At 37.0% G+C, this 19,342-nt stretch overlaps 1 protein-coding gene across 10 annotated transcripts in view; it reads left to right on the top strand.

Annotated features, from left to right (window-relative positions):
* The window catches only part of UNC13C (unc-13 homolog C), a 602,011-nt gene that overhangs the window by 533,727 nt on the left and 48,942 nt on the right, over positions 1-19,342 (top strand). For all 10 annotated transcript variants that reach the window (XM_021095034.1, XM_021095054.1, XM_021095023.1 and 7 more), the window contains 2 exons: positions 3,051-3,131; positions 16,757-16,904. In XM_021095034.1, the coding sequence (XP_020950693.1) occupies positions 3,051-3,131; positions 16,757-16,904 (229 nt within the window). The remainder of the gene's footprint in view (positions 1-3,050; positions 3,132-16,756; positions 16,905-19,342) is intronic.

Here is a 19,342-nt window from a genome sequence, read left to right as displayed (position 1 = left end):
TGACTTCACTTGGTATAATATCTAGGTCCATCCATGTTTCTTTTTTATGGGTGAGTAGTTATTCTCATTGTGTGTATATGTGTGTGTGTGTATTTTATATGTATATAAAATAACCACATCTTCTTTATCCATTCATGGGTTGATGGGCATTTAGATTGTTTCCATATGTTAGCTATTGTGAATAGTCCTTCTATGAACATAAGCCTGCATGTATCTTTTTGATTTGTATAGTTTTATCTGGATAGATACCCAAAAGTGGGATTGCTGGATCATATGGAATTAATTTTTTGTTAATTCCTGTACAAACTTACATTCCCACTAACACTGTAGGAGAATTCCCATTTCTTCACACTCTTTCCAGCATGTGTTATTTATGGACACTTTTTAATGATGGCCATTCTGACCAGTATGAGGTGATATCTCATTGCAGTTTTGATTTGAATTTCTTTAATAATGAGCATCTTTTTGTGTGCCTATTAACCATCCGTATGTCTTCTTTGGAGTAATGTGTATTGAGATCTTCTGCCCATATTTTGATTGGGTGGTTTGTTTTGTTGTTGTTGAGTTGTATGAGATGTTTTTCTTTATTTTGGAAATTAAGCCCTTGTAGGGTACATAATTTTTAAATATTTTCTCTCAGTCTGTAGGTTGTCTCTTCATTTTGTTTATGGTTTCCCTCACTGTACATAAGCTTCTAAGTTTGATTAGATCCTATTTGTTTATTTTTTCCCCTTTATTTCTACTGCCTTGGGAGAATGACTTAAGAAAACACTGGTACAATTTATGTCAGAGAATATTTTACATACGTTTTTCTCTTCTAGGCAAAACTGCAAATTTCATAAAGCTATTTTTCCATGTTTTACTAGAATGTCTTTTCCAATGTTGTTTTTGTTTTCATTTTAAACCATGGGTCTTTCCATTTTTCATTTATTAGTTTGAAAGCAGATTTGATCCACAGGAAAAATGCCATTTGAAATAATTGTATTGATGGATAAATTCAGAAAACCTATGTAGAAATATTAACAAATGACTACCTTACTTAAAAGCATACAGAATCAAGGAAAATAGAACAATGAGAGAAACTAATTACTTTTCTTCATGGGACCATGATCTTGGATTTATTCATTAAACAAGTGTTTGTAAAGAGTTTGACATATTCTATATTACTTCATCCTCTGGAGCTTCATAATGTATGTATATTAAGTATGTCCAACTTGTTGCAGTTTTATGGGATTTATTTAGCATATTTTTTTAAAAAAGAGAATACCTCTTTATGGACAGGTGATAAAAAAAATCAAAATCAATGAGTAAAAATATGTCTGAGACTGTGAGTTTAGTGCAAGCAGGCAGTAACTCATTGCCAGCCCATTTCAGAGACTCCCTTATTTTAATGAGCTATTGTTAATTCTCGGAAAATCATTTCTCACACGAATTGTATTTTTCTATAGCACCAACATATATTATTTATTAGCATCTGTTAAAAAATACTGTGACCACATCATAAAGCCAGTCAAGATTGATGAAGCCAGAGAGATATATTTAATATAACCTATATGTATTTACTTGCCCTAAAGCAGTTCTTTTAATAATTTGGCAAGAATTTTCCACTATTCTTTGAATCTCAATGGGTATTTAATATTCCAATTTTTAAATATCAAATGGACTCCTAAATTTTTGTGTGGAAATCCCTATATGAGAGAACAACGCAGTGAGATGTAGATTGTGGATCTATGAAACATTATACCATGTTTTCAACACTATTCAAAGTAGTGTGATTCTATTCAAGCATGTTTAATCCTGTAAGATATACTGAAGAAGTAAAATTCAATTACTGAAAACATATTGCGTGCCTAGCAGGTAATAATTGCCAAAATACGCACTGAAAGTTGGCAGAAGTGAGTGAAACATAGACATTATATTTAGAAAGTCATGACATCTGCTAAAGGACAGAATGAAAAAGGTCTAGAATAGAAGGATGAGCCACTGGGTGTGATTGTACAATTTGTACACTTACGTAAAAGTGCCTGGCTAAGGGTGAATGACAGCTGAAATAGGGCCCATGCTTCATTTGCTACACCATATGTGGGGCTGTGCCTCATAGAAAAAGAGGTGCTTTTATGGCTAACCAAAGGCACTGATCCCTTGATGAAGCCATGCATTCTTCACCCACATTGGCTTTCCTGCTAATTCACATGGAGGCACTTATGTAAGTTAGAATTTGTGTTCCAGGAGGACAAAAGGTTTTCTTTTATTAAACAATCTATTTCCATCACCTAGAATAGTTCTTGCACATAATAAGCACTCAGTAAATATTTGTTGAATGATGTTGACTAGAATACTGGCAGGCCAGGGAAGATTGCATCAATTCGAGGGTCAGGAATTTTAAAATATCTCTCTTAGACAAATTTCTATTTCCTTCATTGTTGTCATCAACTTTCTACCATCATTTCCCTAAAATAGTTTTAAATGATGGGTTGAGAGAGTTCATAGTCAACGATGAGAAAACTGCATTGTTAATATGGAAATCAGTTCCAAAATATTGGAAAGTGATTTAAAATATTGGCAATCCCCAGAGCCAAATTCAGTTAATTCTTCCAGAATTTTCTTGATAATGACTAGGCATTAAGGAGAGCCTAGAAAGAAAATAAAGTACACTTGATCAGTATCAATTAAAAGAAGCTAGGATTGACCTCCTAAATCCCTTTCATGATTGACTTTCCTCACTGAGACAGAACAGAAAGCAGGAATTGAAGTGGAAAAACTGGATGTACATTTTCCAAGGTTCGTTTTTTTCCTATCATTGTCTTGAAAGTGAAAAATAAGGCCACATAGAAATCAAAGTTCTGATTTCTAAATAAATATTTAGCATTTCTTCTAGAAAAATAGATTTTTATTAAACATCTGACAAAATCATCCTCTAAAATGGGTCTGTATAAAAAAGATATCTCAAATGGAAACTGTTTCCATATAGGGATTATACATATTTTGTTTGAAAACACTTGGTAAATAAAAGTGGTTATTTTATAAACAGTTGTTAACCTGTTTTCCAGGAGCACATGATTCGGGAGGATGCTAAGGGTCTGACACCGAGACAGTGTGCTATAATGGAAGTGGTCCTGGCTACCATCAAGGTGAGGTTATAGTGTCCCTGGATGTATATCCAGAGTTCTCTGTGTACCTCACAGAGTGTATGCTACCTGATGCTCTACCTGATACATATCAGTAAAGCTGCGCCATCTGTAGACATAGTAGAGAGTTGTACATATACACTCTAGGAGTGTGTCGGACTTAGACCATACTATGTCCTTGTTACATCCACATTTCTCTGCCCTTATAGCTGCTTCCTTTTTGTCTACCTTTAGAGAATGTGTATCAAACCTGTGTTGTGACAGGTATTTTCAAGGAAAGACGTGTACCCCCAAAGCCCAGTTAAATAGAGGCTTCAGGGGATTTAGGGATAACAAAACTTCTGTTTATGCTTTCTGTGCTTGTTGAAATGGTTTTGGAAAAATCAATTTTCCCTTCTCTCTTAAGTAAAGACAATAATTTAGTTTTCTGCTGAAAACCCAAAGGCATTTGTTGCGTGTGTCACTTTTTCATAGCCAAAGGTTGACCAAAAGTTATTGTAGTGTGGGCTATGTATCGGCACAGCTCAGCATATAACTTAAAAGTTCTTTGTTTTCATATAATTCCTTATAGATTTCTATACAGACATTTTATATGTGAAAGTTATTAAAGAGGGAAAATTTATCTCCTAAATGTAGCCTGTGTCCAGTGTCTCAGTGCTTCAATGGAAGCATCTATTATCAAGGACATGTGAACAGTGTCATAAAGAACTGTGAGCTACCACACCACTTTCAGAACACAGAATGATCTCACTGGGAAGAAACAATAGGACTCATTAAAACTGCTCCACTTGTGTAACAACTGGACACTTTCACAAAACTATTATCTCATGACTTGTGCAGTTTGGTATTTAATCAGAGGCCATCTTTGGATGCTTTGGTGACTGAAACTGTAAAATGAAAGTTGCAAGGGAAAATTTTGTGATACTTGGTAGAAAGTGGAGAGTCTGAATTTTGGTACAGAGATGACAGCAATAGAGTTTCTAAAGATGCAGCAAGAGTATTGGCTGGAGGTATAACATTTTGCAAAATCATTTTTAAAAAGGGAAAACATGGAAAAAAAGGAAAATACAAAAGCAGTTCTTTTTAAAAGTAATTTTCAAAAATATGAATAAGAAGTGATTGACCTTTGGAGCTATAGCAGCATTCATGGCTATGAGGAATGCTAGTAGAAAAAATAACTATGGGGCACACAATGAACAGTAAAAAGTAAATTAAAAAAAGAATTTTTAGGATCAGAACTCAGCCCTTTGTGGATTTTATTAGGTCAATGGGTGACTCTAAAATAAAAAGAAAAATGTGTTCTCTGAAAATAAAAAATGGCATTCAGTGTATTGACGCATTTGGTTCCTGTCCCTAAACCCAGCATTCTCTAGTTCTTCTTGATGGGGACAAATAGCCAGCACCCGCAGACCTAGTTCTGCCCAAACTCTGAGACACTCTTGATCCCCAAGCAATCCTCTTGATTACATGTTGATAGCTCAACTATCCTATCTTCCTGTCCAGGTCATCTATAATGATATTTTAAATCAGCCTTAGTCACCAGATACTTGCCTTGCTCCTTAGGAAAAGCTGCTGCCTAGTGTCCAACTTCCATCAAATGGGTCTATGTCATGATCTTGTTCTCCAGGACTAGATCCTGATGCTGATTGTCCTGAATCCCAGAGCTGAGGTCAGGTCTTCAGTCCCCTCCATTCCTCAGTCTCTGTGATGCAACTTTTTCTCTGGGGTCCCCATGCTATACCTACTGTGCCTGCTGTGAGACCCTTTTGTCCCTGCCATCTGCCCATCTGTCAAGGGATTCACCTGACACCACTTTCACTGGCCCTATCATCATTTTGCCAAAGCTGGGATTCCCTTGTCTGATTCTGAGATTTGCCCCAACTATCCTGCAAGGCGCTAATGCTGATGTTGACTGCAAAGGAATTCAGGAGAAAGAGGAATACTACTTAAATGAATTATAGCTCCAAGAGCTAGTGATTGATTCAATGTCTGCTGAGAGCCCAGCAAAGGGAATACCATAAGACAAAGTCCTTGTGAGAAAGATATTCTTAAATTGAAGCAGTAGATGCTACCCAGACTAATTCCCAAAGGCTGCCAAAGACAAGATCTTTAATTCTTCTTTAGCTGAATTTAAGCAAATAAGCTAGAAGTAAAAAAGTGAGAATTGAAGGGAGAGAATGCTATGGAGTTTGTGTAGTCTGAAATAGTGTTGTGCATTCTTTCAGTCACCTTTCATGAATGTACATCATCTTACATGATCCTTATAAACATGCGGGTATTAGGTATATCAAGAATGATCATTCACATTTTATAGATGAAAGAGCAGAGGCTAAGGGCATTTAAGTTGTTTATCTAATGCCACACAGCTGCTTTTAATTGGCAGAGCTGAGAGATGGTTCCAAACTCTAAAATCAGTGCCCTTACTTCTATGTCTCATTATTTCATAAAATGTTAACAAGGTGTAGGAAAATGTAGCAAGCCAAAATCGGTAATGTTTTTGTGGAGAGATTAGTTCTTTCTAAATTAAAATGCCGTATTTCAATTATTTATATTATTTTCTAATAAGAATAATGTGAAATCCTTCAAACTCCACACAAGGACTGATGAAAATATTAACTTTCTAAATACTGAAATTTAAATTGGACTTGATTATGTTGTCACACTAGTCACATGCAGTTTCAATTATAAGTCAAAAGGATAGAACATGGCACAAGTGACAGATTTACAATGATGTGCTGCAACCAGCATGGTTGGGCTTGGAGATTTTACATTTACCTGCCAACACAGAGCCAAATCAATAGTATTTGAAAATAAAAGTAGAAAGGCAACAGCTCTGAAACAGATAGCCAAGAACTTAATCAGTATGTGCAAGCTGCTACAGAAGCCAATGGAGAAACTCCCCTTTTAAGTCTCAGACCCATATCTCGGGAAGACCCAGGACTGCCATGGATTCCCTAAAATGTGGGTTTCTTTCAAAGAGAAACTGCAGGTCTTTTCCACCAGCATGGACACTTGACTGGAGCATGAATCCCAAGACTTCAGGAAATGTTTAAATCTTGAGAAATCCCCAAGTTATTTTTGACGAAGTTTGAAAAACCTAGGGGAAAAAAACTGGCTGGTTTTCTTTTTCCCAAGCTTCCAAAATTCGCTTGGAACACTTATTTGGACCCAAACATGACATGCTGAAATGCATATGGCAAATGCTTGACATCATGCAGTAAAATACAAAATATCTCTAAAAATAATAAATATGTGAATCAGGGCCCTCTAGAAATCTGCATTTCTTGGTTTAAAGGGGAAAATATGGACTAACTATATGTTATCTAGGATTTTTCAAAGTCATATTAGATATTCAAATAGATATTTGAATATTAGATATTTGAATAGATATTCAAATATGACTTTGAAAAATCCTAGATAATACCACTTCTGAACCCAGACTGATAACACGTGATGTTTTGCCTCTGAGGCTCATACCCTGACTGAGGTCCTACCCCATTCTGGTATCCATAATTCAAGAGGCAATTTTGGTAGCTGCTTCTTAGCATGGTTTCTTTTATCATTGTAGGTATAGTTTTTGCATTATTTACAATTCAGCTGCTCATGGGAAGAACAAAATAAACTCATTGTTTGGAATAGTACAATTCAAAAAATCATTCTTTAAGAGTTACTGTGGGTAGGAAATACAATCAGCAGGAGAGGGTGGCCGAAGATAAGAGAGATCTCATTCTTAGGAACAAAAACATCTACAATTCATAAAATAAAACAGCTGCAGACAAAGTGCTGGGGAGTGCAGACTGGGTGATAACATTCCCTGTGAGTGTCTAGGGGAAAGCTTCTTGGAAAAGAAAGTTGGGGTTTAGAGCATGAATTGGGAAAAGGAAGGTGGAAAGTCATCATAGGCTTAGAGAAAAGCATGACTGAAATGTGAGAAGGTGTGGGTCAGCCTGAAAGCTTGAAACAGTCTAGTGTGGAGTGAGATCAAGTCTGAGAATTACAGGGAATAGTAGAGACAGATGGAATTAGAGCCAAAATAGGCTTAAACACCAAGAATCTGGATTTTGAGGTTTTTTTTGGAAAAGGGAAAGAGTAGCATATCCTGATATAGTTATAAAAGAGGACTCCAGTTGTCTTGGGAGATAATTTCTAAAATAGCTGTCAAGTAATTTTTAAAAATAAACTTTGTTGTTATAGGCAGTTTATGAGTATATCTGAGTTTGCAAAATGGATCATCTGCATGAGTTTTCCAAAAAAAATGATGCAGGTATTGGAAGAAAAAGAATCATGATGGGAACCCACTCTCAAAATAGTATATGTACCGAAAAAGTACAATCTTCCTGGATTAGCATGCTTCCATTAGTCAGTAAAAATAGATTCTAAAACATCTTCAAGTATATGACAAACATGAAGAATTAGAAGAATGGAGTGTTTTTATTAGGCTTATAAAAAGAATAGCTTGCTAACCATGCAGACTGCATTTACCCTGATTTTTTATTTAGCCATTCTAATTTTTTCTCACAAATAACATTAAGGCCTCAAGTGTTTTTCTTTCTTTTTTTTTTTGGCATTTTCATGAAGAACACAAGAAACATAAAAAAAAGCCTATGATTTTTTTCAAGGTAAAGAAAACAATACCTCATATATAGCTCTTGCCAACCCTCATTCAGATGTGGTCACCGTGCCTCTCACCACCCTCCTTATATTCATGAAGCAAAGTACCACTATGTGAAGGTTGGAAGCCTTTACAAACATTAGAAAATGGACATAAATAAAATGTAAATAGAATATTTGAAACTACATGGGGAACATGACTGGCATTAGAGTACCAGAATAGTGAGTGATTATGAGTGAGAAAAGCTAGTGTGTACAAGTTACAGTCCTCTCTTGTGGGAATAATAACAGGACTTAAGGGATTACTATTAGAAGATTGAGCTACCACATTTAAAACAGTTCCTAACATATAGAAAGCGCTTCATAAATATAAGTATCATACTGCCTGAGGATTGGTTTATTTTGAAGGAAACTCTTTCTACTGTTAAACCCAGATCTGACATATGCTACTACAAGTAGTTTTTTCTTTTCCTCCTTTCATTCTCTCTCAATGAAACTAATGATTAAATCTGACTCATTTCCCCAAGAAATAGTCCAAGGCCTTCCCTTTGTCCTTTTGGTTCCCTGTGCACAGCATCTTCACCCTAAAATTTTCACAAACCCCCTAAAATTTTCAGTGCTTTCTGAGACTCCCCTTTGGGAAGCATTGCCATTCCTTTTCTCAAGGAGTTTCTAATCTAGATTAAAAGAGGGAGAAGGCACATTAAGTAATGATATTGTTAATTTACAAGAAAACAGTGTCACATATGGAATAGGGTGATACAGATACTACTGGGTGGGGGGCAGGAGTGGGGAGTGGGCACAGATGTAAGGATTTAGAGGAGCAAGCCACCACCATGAGCTCAAGAAATCAGGAAAAGCTGAAAGAATAGTCTTGAAGGACAGCTGGGAGTTCAGAGGCGGGATAGGAAAGACAATAGCTTTCTCTGCAGGAAGACTCATGACTTGAACATAATCAGGGAGAAAGGGTTTGACCATGGAAAGCCACAGGAGCAGAATGCTGGGAGTCAGTGCTAGACCCCTCTGTGGACTGGACTGAATTTAATGGGAAATTTGCATAGGGAAGCCATGTAAAATTGAGGTTACAGGAAATGTTTGGGTTGAAAGTTGATGGTTTTGAAACTATATGGCATGCTGAAAGCACCACCATTTCAGCAATGGAAATCTTACAGGAATATACGAAATGAATTGAGTAGTTCAAGTTTATAATCAGAGATCAGTTACATTTATTTAGTGCATAAGATGATAAGGGCCATCACCAAGGTGGCAGTCTTACAAGTAGAAAGTAAAAGATGGATATGAATGATGCAAGAAAGGAGAAATCACTGTTTCCAATCTAGAATGTGGGAATATGAGGTTTCCCACTTTCAGTTCCCAAAGAGCAACTGAAAATGGGGCAACAGTGATGGAGGAACCCAGGGTAACTCAATGTTTTGACCAAGAGGCCAGGAAGCATGGTCCACTGAGAAAAATGGCAAATCAAGCAGGAAGGCTGTCTGCCTGTTGCCACATTGGAGTGAGATATAGTGTCAGGAACATGGGAATGAATGTCGAGTCAAATGCCAGAGACAGGGGCTAGTGCTCAGGAAAAAAGCAAGGCTAGACTTTGTGGAGTTATTCCAACAGTAAAGTATATCTTCTTATAAGTAGAAAGAATTCCCTCTGTGGTTCCAGATAAGAGTAATTAATTTCATCTTTACAGCATCACAGTCAGGTGAATGAATATATCTGCTCCCGTTCTCCAAGTGAATGAACCAGTGCTCTGTGAGGTTAAATAATCTATGCAAAAAATTCACACTGCACAGAGGAAAGTTAAAGAATTGTACTTTCTGGTACATTTTAAGGTAAAGAATAGGTCAAAGAAGTGGATTCTAAAAATCTCAAAATTGGAAACAGAAGCCAGCATCTCCCTTTTCATGCAAAAAGAGAGATGCTGGTTTGCATTGTTGTTGGCCCATGGTTAACTGACCACCTCCTGATAATGGCCAGTCACTAACTCACAAGGAGCAACTTCAATTTTTAAGAAGCACTTATTATTAGAAAAATCATCTTTATACTGAACCAGTATCTGCTTCCCTGGTACAAATTATGCATTTGTACTCCTTCTGTCCTTTGAAACTGCTATAAAATAATTCTATTTCCTTTCTATGTGATAACCTTTCAGGGAAAACAAAACAAAACTCTCATGCTGCTCCAAGTTATCTGCAGCCATTTATTAAATAACATGCCTTTTAGACCTTATAAAATTCTGGTCACCTACCTTTGGATGCCTTCCACTTTTTCATATTTCTTATAAATTATGACACCTAAAAATGACCCTAATAGTCCAGATATGTTCTAATCATCACAGAAGGTTATTGCTCTTTCACACCCTTTGTTTTGAGCTATTTGTGCATATCAATGCATCACTTAATAAATCATATTAAACTTGAGAGCGAATAAAGCTTAATAGCTTTTAAATTTTTACTGATGTTAGGTCAAGTCACCCCCATTCTGTAACTTTGCAGGAAACATTTTATCCTGAATACAGGCCTCTTTGTCATTTCATCATATAAATGTTGACCCACCATTCCAGATTGCCAAAACCTTTCTAAAGTCAGAGCTTGTCATCCAATGTACTAACTTCAAATTTTGGCTCAAATACATTTTTGGAAAATATGTTTTCTGCCTTTTTCCAAGTCCATGGTAAAATATCAGGCCAGAACAAGGCCAAGGGTAGAGAGAATGTCATCCAGCTGACATCTGTACCCTTCACGGAACTTAACAGCCAACTTCTCCACAGTTCTCTGATTGAAAATTCCTTTCTTGAATGAGGAGGAAATGACCTGTCGTAACTCATTTTGCCAGTTATTTTCTGATTTGTACCAGTCTAACTAAAACATCTAAACAAATGAAACTGAAGGTTCTTGGATTATACTGCAGGTTGCAGAATAATAAGAAATTTGAGTCCCAACTTTTTGGTTTAGAACCAATAGAGGAAAAAAAAAATCACTTTTAAAATGCATAAGGGAAACAGTCAAAAGGCTTTAAAACCTCATATTCCCACATTCCCCCTTTAGCATTTAATTCCACCCAAAATGCTTACTATAATGAATGGAGATCAACTAAGCCACACTGAGCTGTGGATGGTGGATATTGCTTAATAGTTAAGACATTCATTCTCACGCATCAGCACCGCATTTACATCTTTCAAACCCAAGACACAGCAAAATACAAATTCTACTCTCCTGTTCCTTTGGGGGCTCTTGCAAAGGGTCAAAACTAAATGCAAAATCTCTGATTACCAAGGTGAATGCAATAACTCTACCAGTGAGATACAGACCTTACCTGTGCTCTTAGGAGCTATTGCCCAAGTTCTGAATACTGTGTGAGAGGCTTCCATAAAGTAGTGTTTTTGTCAAGTTGACATTTGCATAACCATAGAAATCATTTCCTTCCCTCTTTGAGTGAGGAGCCCATGGCTTGTGTTATTTATCTGTGGTCCCTGAATGGAGGCTTTCCTTAGCATCTTCCATCTTGTTTTCTCTCCTAACATTGCTACCTCCTGTCTCAGATTTGTCTTGCAACATCTTCGATCACTCAATGCACTTGAAAGACAAACACGTCATTTCTACCCTTACAAATCTTCTACTGTTCATTTACTATCCTGCTAGAGCCTTTACACGGTGACTCATAACACTCAATGGCTCAAATGAGGAAGTCAGTTCAGTAGCCTATAGAGTAAGACCTTTAGGCTTTACACTGCAAGTATAAGGAGAACTTTAGGCTTTACTCAGGAGCAAAGGGACACCTTATTGATGTTTTTGCTTCAATGATTAGTCTCCCATGTATCAGAAGTCTGTAAAATAATGTGTTTTTAGTAAAAACATATTTTCCTATAAAATTATTAGATGGTTTCAAGCAAATATTGTACATAGTGTATGCTTTCATAGCCTAACTCTAGTTCAGTTTTTACATGATGTCTTTTAGATTCTCAAACATATCTCAGTTATATGAAGTCCAGTCACATTCTTCTATCCTAAAGTTTTCTAAATCATATTCCATGAAACACTTGTGTAACCATGAGAGTTAATAGATGTCCTGAGTGATGGGTGTCCTATAGTCAAGTAATTTTAAGAACTAGGTATGTTAGAGAACAGTTAAGCAGATTTCCTTACCACAGTGGGTCTCAGAGTCTTTCATGTATTAAAAAGTGTTATGAATCTTTAAAAGTATTATGTCATCTCTTAACTTCTCTAGACCTTCTACTGACTAGAAGCATCTTGCAGTTTCCAGAAAGCACAAGTTTAATGGTGGGAATAGAATAAAAGTAGCAAAACAAAGTATTTTAAACTTAACCAAGGTAATACATTATGAGAACTACAGCTGCAGGTTTTCCCCACTATTGGAGAGTGTTCCTTTGAAAGCTTTTATTAGCCACAATGACATAGAGCAAAGAAGCAATTATCTCAGGATTCATTAAGCACAAAATAAATCTAAATGAAGCACAGATACAATTCAAAACTAAGGTGGCTTGATGCAGAGATGCTGAGTGCAATTCCTGGGGAAGGTGCCTGGCGGTGCCACTCCTGCCACTAAGGTACACACTGCCTCTGTAAAGATTCACTGAAGAGTAAATGCTGAACATTCTATTTCTCCTTTTCATGTTTTCTGACAAAAGTGAAAATTCTTTTTTTTTTTTTCTTATTCAGTTAGCAAAAACAGGTACCAATATAGGACTTCCATAAAAGCAAAGTGTCATAAGGCCCACTTTCGAAAAGTAGGGAATTGGAGTTCCAATAATGGCTCAAAGGAAACAAATCTGACTAGTATCCATGAGGATGCAGGTTCAATCCCTGGCCTCGCTCAGTGGGTTAAGGATCTGGCATTGCTGTGGCTGTGACATAGGCCAGTGGCTACAGCTCTGATTCAACCCCTAGCCTGGGAATCCCCACGTGCTGTGGGTGTGGCCTCAAAAAGACGAAAAAATAAAGTGGGGAATACTTGTACCTCCATTCTTCCTAAGCAATTTCTCATAATTTCTCTTGGTTACCTACTGGGCTTTTCCTCTTCAGTCCATGGTAGTGACTTATCTAGTGGCTGCTGAAGTGAAAAATGGCAGTGCTGACAAACTGATAAACACCTAAGATGTCACCTCTTTCGAAGCCTTTACTAACTCCCTCCCCAATAGAATTGTTTGCTGCCCCCATTATCTTTTTAAATCATTTTTCTTATACATCCAACATATTATTGGAGTCATTCATTGACATTTAGTTATGTTTCTTACTTGATTATAATCCCTTTGAGAACACTCTCTGGGCCTCTTTTGCTTCATATTCTTGGCACAAGATTCACAAGACAGATGTAATAAAGATTTGTTAAGGGAAAAGAGAGAGGGAGAAGCAGCAGGAAGGCTGATGCCACACTGCCCCCACTGCTGATGCTGTTAGGGTGAGCCATGGGCCCTGGGCCCCTCCTCACAAATTAGAGAGTTAAAAACTATGGTCACCCTTATGAATGCTGTCATAGGGTACTTCATATACACTGTTAAAATAATTTGTTTTAAAAGGATATAATTGTGACATCCATACAATTATAAAACTTGTCAAAAATGTTAACTCATCAATTAATGAGGGAACCAGTAAGCTCTTACAACAGGCTCAAAGGAGAATTCCAAGAACCACGAACAGATGAGGAAAGCCAAAATAAATTTACTAATAGAAAAGCAAAACAGATCTAAATACAGAACTATAATCAGTTGCATCCTACCAGCAGTAATTAATGTGCATTTCTATAGACAAGAGCCATTTACATTATTATCCATTTTACACAATTTACAGGGTTTTAAATCACTCCAAGACAATGGAAAGTGAAGCTACACCAGATGGATACACTAGACAGAACACCCGTTAATCATTTTTGCCCATTTCAAAGTTTTTCACAATTTTTCCTGACAACTCTCAGTAGTCCCAAGAAATCACAAGAAGTTATTTTAGCTGCTGCTTCTTATTCTTCCTGTACTTTACCATTTTAATCTTCAGCACTAATGCCCAAGCTTGATGAGCCTGGAGCTTGTCTGTGAAGCACTGAAAGGGAGAAAGTCTTCCCCTCCACTGATGCCACCTAGTCCTGGTTCACTTTATCCTGCTGCTCTTTACAACTAGGGTGTATTATTCCATCTCTGCTTGATTATGTAAAGAGAGCTCCAGAGCACCCACCACCACTCCTCCAGGAAAAATAGTCAAGTCCAAGCAAATCCTCCCCCATCAGTACATCCATCTAATATTTTCCCGCTTTTGGTATCATATCTCATTTCCCAAGGAAAGGAACCATCATATTTTTTCTATCTACCAAGATACCCGAAACAATTCTAGATGCACAGTCCTCAATACTTTCTGCATGTGAAAATATTTTAACATTTTTGTAAGACTGAGGTGTAGAGCAACTTTAAATATTATATCTTTGTCATATTTTCAAAAATTAAAAAAACACTTTTCCCATGTTTCTGCGCCTCCTTTTTTATAACCATAGGTAGCTTTAGGTGCCACTTCTGTTTTCATGGCACACCCAGCTGGAGCCAGTGAGTGGGATTGTAAATGGCCATAGGTTTCTTTGAGAGGAGGGTGTCTGCAGTTGTGAATACTTTCTTCTGGTCACAGCCCCATTGCCTACTTTCTCTGACCTGTGCTCTGAATCTTTGCTACATTACAGTCTCTAAAAAAAAATGCTTAGAATGTGTTTCCACTTAGGGAAGAAAAATGTGATAATTACAAATTTTCAATTCATTGAAATGTTTTAGAAGTAGGACAGAGAGATGACATATATCCATTTAGGAAGGTATATCAGAATCATTTGTTGAACTTTCTCAAAACATACCATACTGTGAGAATCCTAGATTGTAGTGAACCGGGTTGCAATGAGGGCATAGTTTAGCATTGTTGGTACTTGGAAAAGGACCATTTATCTAACTTAACAGAATACTATAACTACATCATCATCTGTAAGTGGTTAGGAAATAACAGCCTTAGTTCTGTCACATCTCTAGATATTCTGTCTCCCAAAGTGATACCTGTGCTTAATACCTGCGGCATGAAAAATGCTGACATCCTTCAATGACCATATTCATTGTCAAACAACATATATTTTCTCCATCATCTTACCTATAAATATAGCAGTGTCTTGAGTTTGTTGGATGACAATAGCAAAAAAAGAAAGAAAAAAAAAAGAAAAAGGAAGAAGAAGAAAGAAACTTTTTTTATTACATTTCTAAGGTTCAAAGGATGTTAGATTTCTTTTTTTTTCATTCTTTTATTACTCAAATGAACTTATCATTTCTGTAGTTGTATAATGATCATAACAATCTGATTTCACAGGATTTCCATCCCACAGCCCAAGCACATCCCCCACCCCCCAAACTGTCTCCTCCGGAGACCATAAGTTTTTCAATGTCTATGAGTCAGCATCTGTTCTGCAAAGAAGTTCAGTCTTTTTTTTCAGATTCCACATGTCAGTGAAAGCATTTGATGTTGGTGTCTCATTGTATGGCTGACTTCACTTAGCGTGATAGTTTCTAGGTCCATCCATGTGGCTAAAAATGCCGGTATTTCATTCTTTTTGATGGCTGAGTAATATTCCATTGTGTATATGTACCACATCTTCTTGATCCACTCCTCTGTCGATGGACATTTAGGTTGTTTCCATGTCTTGGCTATTGTAAATAGTGCTGCAATGAACATTGGAGTACATGTTTCTTTGCGAGTCGTGGTTTTCTCTGGATAGATGCCCAGGGGTGGGATTGCTGGGTAAAATGGTAGTTCTATGTTTAGTTTTCTGAGGAATCTCCATACTGTTTTCCACAGTGGTTGCACCAATTTACAATCCCACCAACAGTGTGATAGGGTTCCTTTTTCTCCACACCCTCTCCAGCACTTATTGTTTATAGACTTTTGGATGATGGCCATTCTGGCTGGTGTAAGGTGGTACCACATTACCTAACACCATACACAAAAATAAACTCAAAATGGATTAAAGATCTAGATATAAGACCAGACACTATCAAACTCCTAGAGGAAAACATAGGCCAAACACTCTCCGACATAAACAACAGCAACATCTCAGATCCACCTATCAGAGTATTGACAATAAAAAGAAAAATAAACAAATGGGACCTACTCAAACTTCAAAGTTTCTGCACAGCAAGGGAAACCCTAAACAACACAAAAAGACAACCCACAGAATGGGAGAAAATCTTTGCAAATGAATCGACTGACAAGGGATTAATCTCCAAAATTTATAAACACCTTCTGCAGCTCCATACCAAAAAAACAAACAACCCCATCCAAAAATGGGCAGAAGATCTAAACAGACAGTTCTCCAAAGAAGACATACAGATGGCCGAGAAACACATGAAAAGATGTTCAGCATCACTCAGTATTAGAGAAATGCAAATCAAAACCACAATGAGGATGCTAGATTTCTAAGGACCATTCTGCATCCTCAGATGGGCCTATGTGTACACCATCATGTGATTAGATCATGGGGAAGATGAGAACAGTGGGCACCTGGCCTAGAATTACAGACTTGTATTTGGAAAGTATAGGACCAGGCACTACCTTCTCTGTGAAATTTGACAACCCTGGATATTTTTCTCATGCTCTTGAAAAAGAAGTCAATAACCAAGTGACACATTACTAAACCTGTTATTCTATAAGTGTCCTGACCACTGCATCTTCATGATCCCATTTGTTTAAGTTTTGAATGAGAGGAAAAGTCTTAAGCCTTGAGGACCTGGGCTCTGTGATGTAGAGCAACATTTCAGAGATACTGAGGGAACATGAACTACTTAGTGAGGACTTGCCCATGGGCATGCGGTACTGTTTCTTTATATCTACCTTATGTTGATCCTATTGTATTATTCCATTTGAGTGTCACCATTATGGCAATAAAATCACTTCTCCAGTACTTCTTTCTAAATGCCTCTGCATATATATATATATATATATATATATACACACATTTTTTTTTCTTTTCCTTTTTAGCAATACTTTCATGCAGGAGGAAATGGCCTGAAAAAGAATTTCTTGGAGAAGAGCCCAGATCTTCAGTCTCTGAGATACGCTCTCAGTCTTTATACCCAAACTACTGATGCCTTGATAAAGAAATTCATAGACACTCAAACCTCACAAAGTAAGTAACACATTGGATGTGAGAATAAAGTAAATCAAACACAACCAAACTTCATCATAAGAATTATTATACATACAGTTAATTTTACTATAATAAATTAAATCATTAATAAGAATGGAAGATTATGGTTAATAGATAATTGTGAGATTTTTAGCACTCCTGAATTATAATTTTATGAATAGTTTCAGTAACACTTGGATATGCTTAATACTAAAACCATATTAAATGGTTGACCTGTGCTGTTGGGTCTAACTTCATAAAACTTAGTAATACCTGGTTGTGAATATCTGTAACTGATATTCTCAATTTAATACAAAAGGGTCAGTGTTTGTTGGCCTTGGTAACTTGCAGAGTTTGATGATCATTCCCCAATCCTGACTTAAAATGTAAAATCTCCTGCTCTTGGGTTCTGATGAGGGAAATTTCATTTTATCCTAATTTTATATGAGAGAAATTCTAGCTTTCACTTTGAAATGAACGAGATATTTTATTGGAAACTCAGATTGGTTTTATGTGGCAAATTTCCCACCTCATAAGCTTCTAGGATATTACTGTTAAATAATTTCTTTCAAGTTGCTTTGTGATTTATTATATTTTGGCAGTTACATACATTTAAGGGCTGGCATTTGAAAGATCATTGAAAATGTCACTCTAAGTCAATAAAGAGCCAAATGCTGGCTAAAACTCTAGAACATCATAAATTACATCCCAGAAATAATAAAAATAAATTAGAGGACACATTATCTTCATTTGTGAGAACCTTCAAAAAAGGCCTACAGATTTTTTCTTTTTCCTGTGATGAAAATGCTCCAGACTTGTATATGTCATGGCTATTTTCATTTTTCTAACTACACTGAAGATAATGTCAAGGTAGGTGCTAGGTAAGTGCTTGACCTGTCTTTAATACTTGGTGCTTTCTGATAATGTCTGATTAAATGCTGCAAATATTCCTTTTAATGTGATCTGCAAACCCAGCCTATATCTTGGGATGGTTCCAGAGAGGAGAAGTTGAGTCATAAAGCATTATCAAGAGATACATTACTCCTTGAACCTGTGATCCCTCAAGGAGTTCTAAACTGTATAAAAATGAATTCAATTTTAATGCATCTTTTTAGAATAATATTGTTGCTTTATTCTGCAAGAATGTGAGTATAAAAAAACTTGGCTTTGCTTTTATATGTACACATTACATGTATACCACATGGCCCGCATTTCAGCATAGATGTCACACAAAAAAACTACATATCTTTATCAATGCTGGTGTATGAAATTTGGCACATGTATTAATGTTGAACTATATGAGTTGTATGGCAACATTAAAAACATATAAGGAGGGGGAATAAGAGGATTCATAATCCCAATAATCCCTGACAACATACCTTATTTTAATCTTATTTAACTCCATTTGTCTGACTTTTTATAAGCGCACAATTTTTGACATAACTGAAATTGGTAGGATATAGTTTTTCATTTTCTCCAATAGTTACCTTCAACCATGCTCTGTGGAAACTATCTCCATCTCCTCCCTACCTATCATCTCATCCCCCAGTGGTCCCCAGCCCAGCATGATCAGGCCCAAAGATCCTGAGGTGTGAAGGGAGCTTGTTTTGCACTTTGCTTTCCCTTCCCATCATCTTCTAGATCTCTCTCTACTTCAGGGTTTTGGGGGAAGAAAATAAAGGGAAGGGAGATGTCTTGAATTTTGCTTGGACAGCTGTATCCAAATGCTGGCTTTCTGAAGGGCCCTAGGCTAGGAACCTCCCCTTCCATCCGGCTCTCTGATGAGTGGAGCCTGCCCCAGCTCCCTCCAGGGCCCCCTCCTTTGCTTCCTCCAATAGCTTCTTGAATATCTGTTCCTAGTGTCCAGTCCTCTGGGATGGGGTCCTGACAGCATGGCTGAGGCCCAGTTCCCTCCTGTGGGGCCCACTTGAGCTCATATATTCTTTCCATGTCTTCAGTGACAGTGGGGCTTTCTCTACTGTCACCTGCCATCTCTCTAGAATTCTCTACAATTCTCCTCTCTACCTGCTCAAATAGTTGTTTATACTTTCAAATTGTGGGGGAGGAGGGAGAGAGAAATACTGTTACCTAAGGGAACATAACCATTCTTGAATCAAAAATGGAGGCAGGCCAAGTCTCATCAATGAAGGGATGCAATATTTCAGAGTTTCTGTCCATCGCCTTTCTCCTCCGAATTCCACCACAATCCCATCTCAATACCCATTACCAGAGACGGAATAATAAAATCAGAAGACACACCATGTCCCTTATAAAATAGGGAAAGCAGAGATAAGAGGAAAATTTGCTGAATATTAGAAGTCTTTATGACACAAGTGAAAATGGAATATATGAAAGTGTACAAGCTCCATTTCTCTGACAGACTCTAAAGCTATGGCTTATATGTACAACTTCCAAATGCCCCAGGTCAGTCTGTGTGC

Source organism: Sus scrofa, chromosome 1 (genome assembly GCF_000003025.6).
Source record: "Sus scrofa isolate TJ Tabasco breed Duroc chromosome 1, Sscrofa11.1, whole genome shotgun sequence".
Classification (NCBI taxonomy): Eukaryota; Metazoa; Chordata; class Mammalia; order Artiodactyla; family Suidae; genus Sus; species Sus scrofa.
The sequence above is the reverse complement of the archived record's forward strand: the minus strand, read 5'-3'. Positions and strand labels throughout refer to the sequence as shown.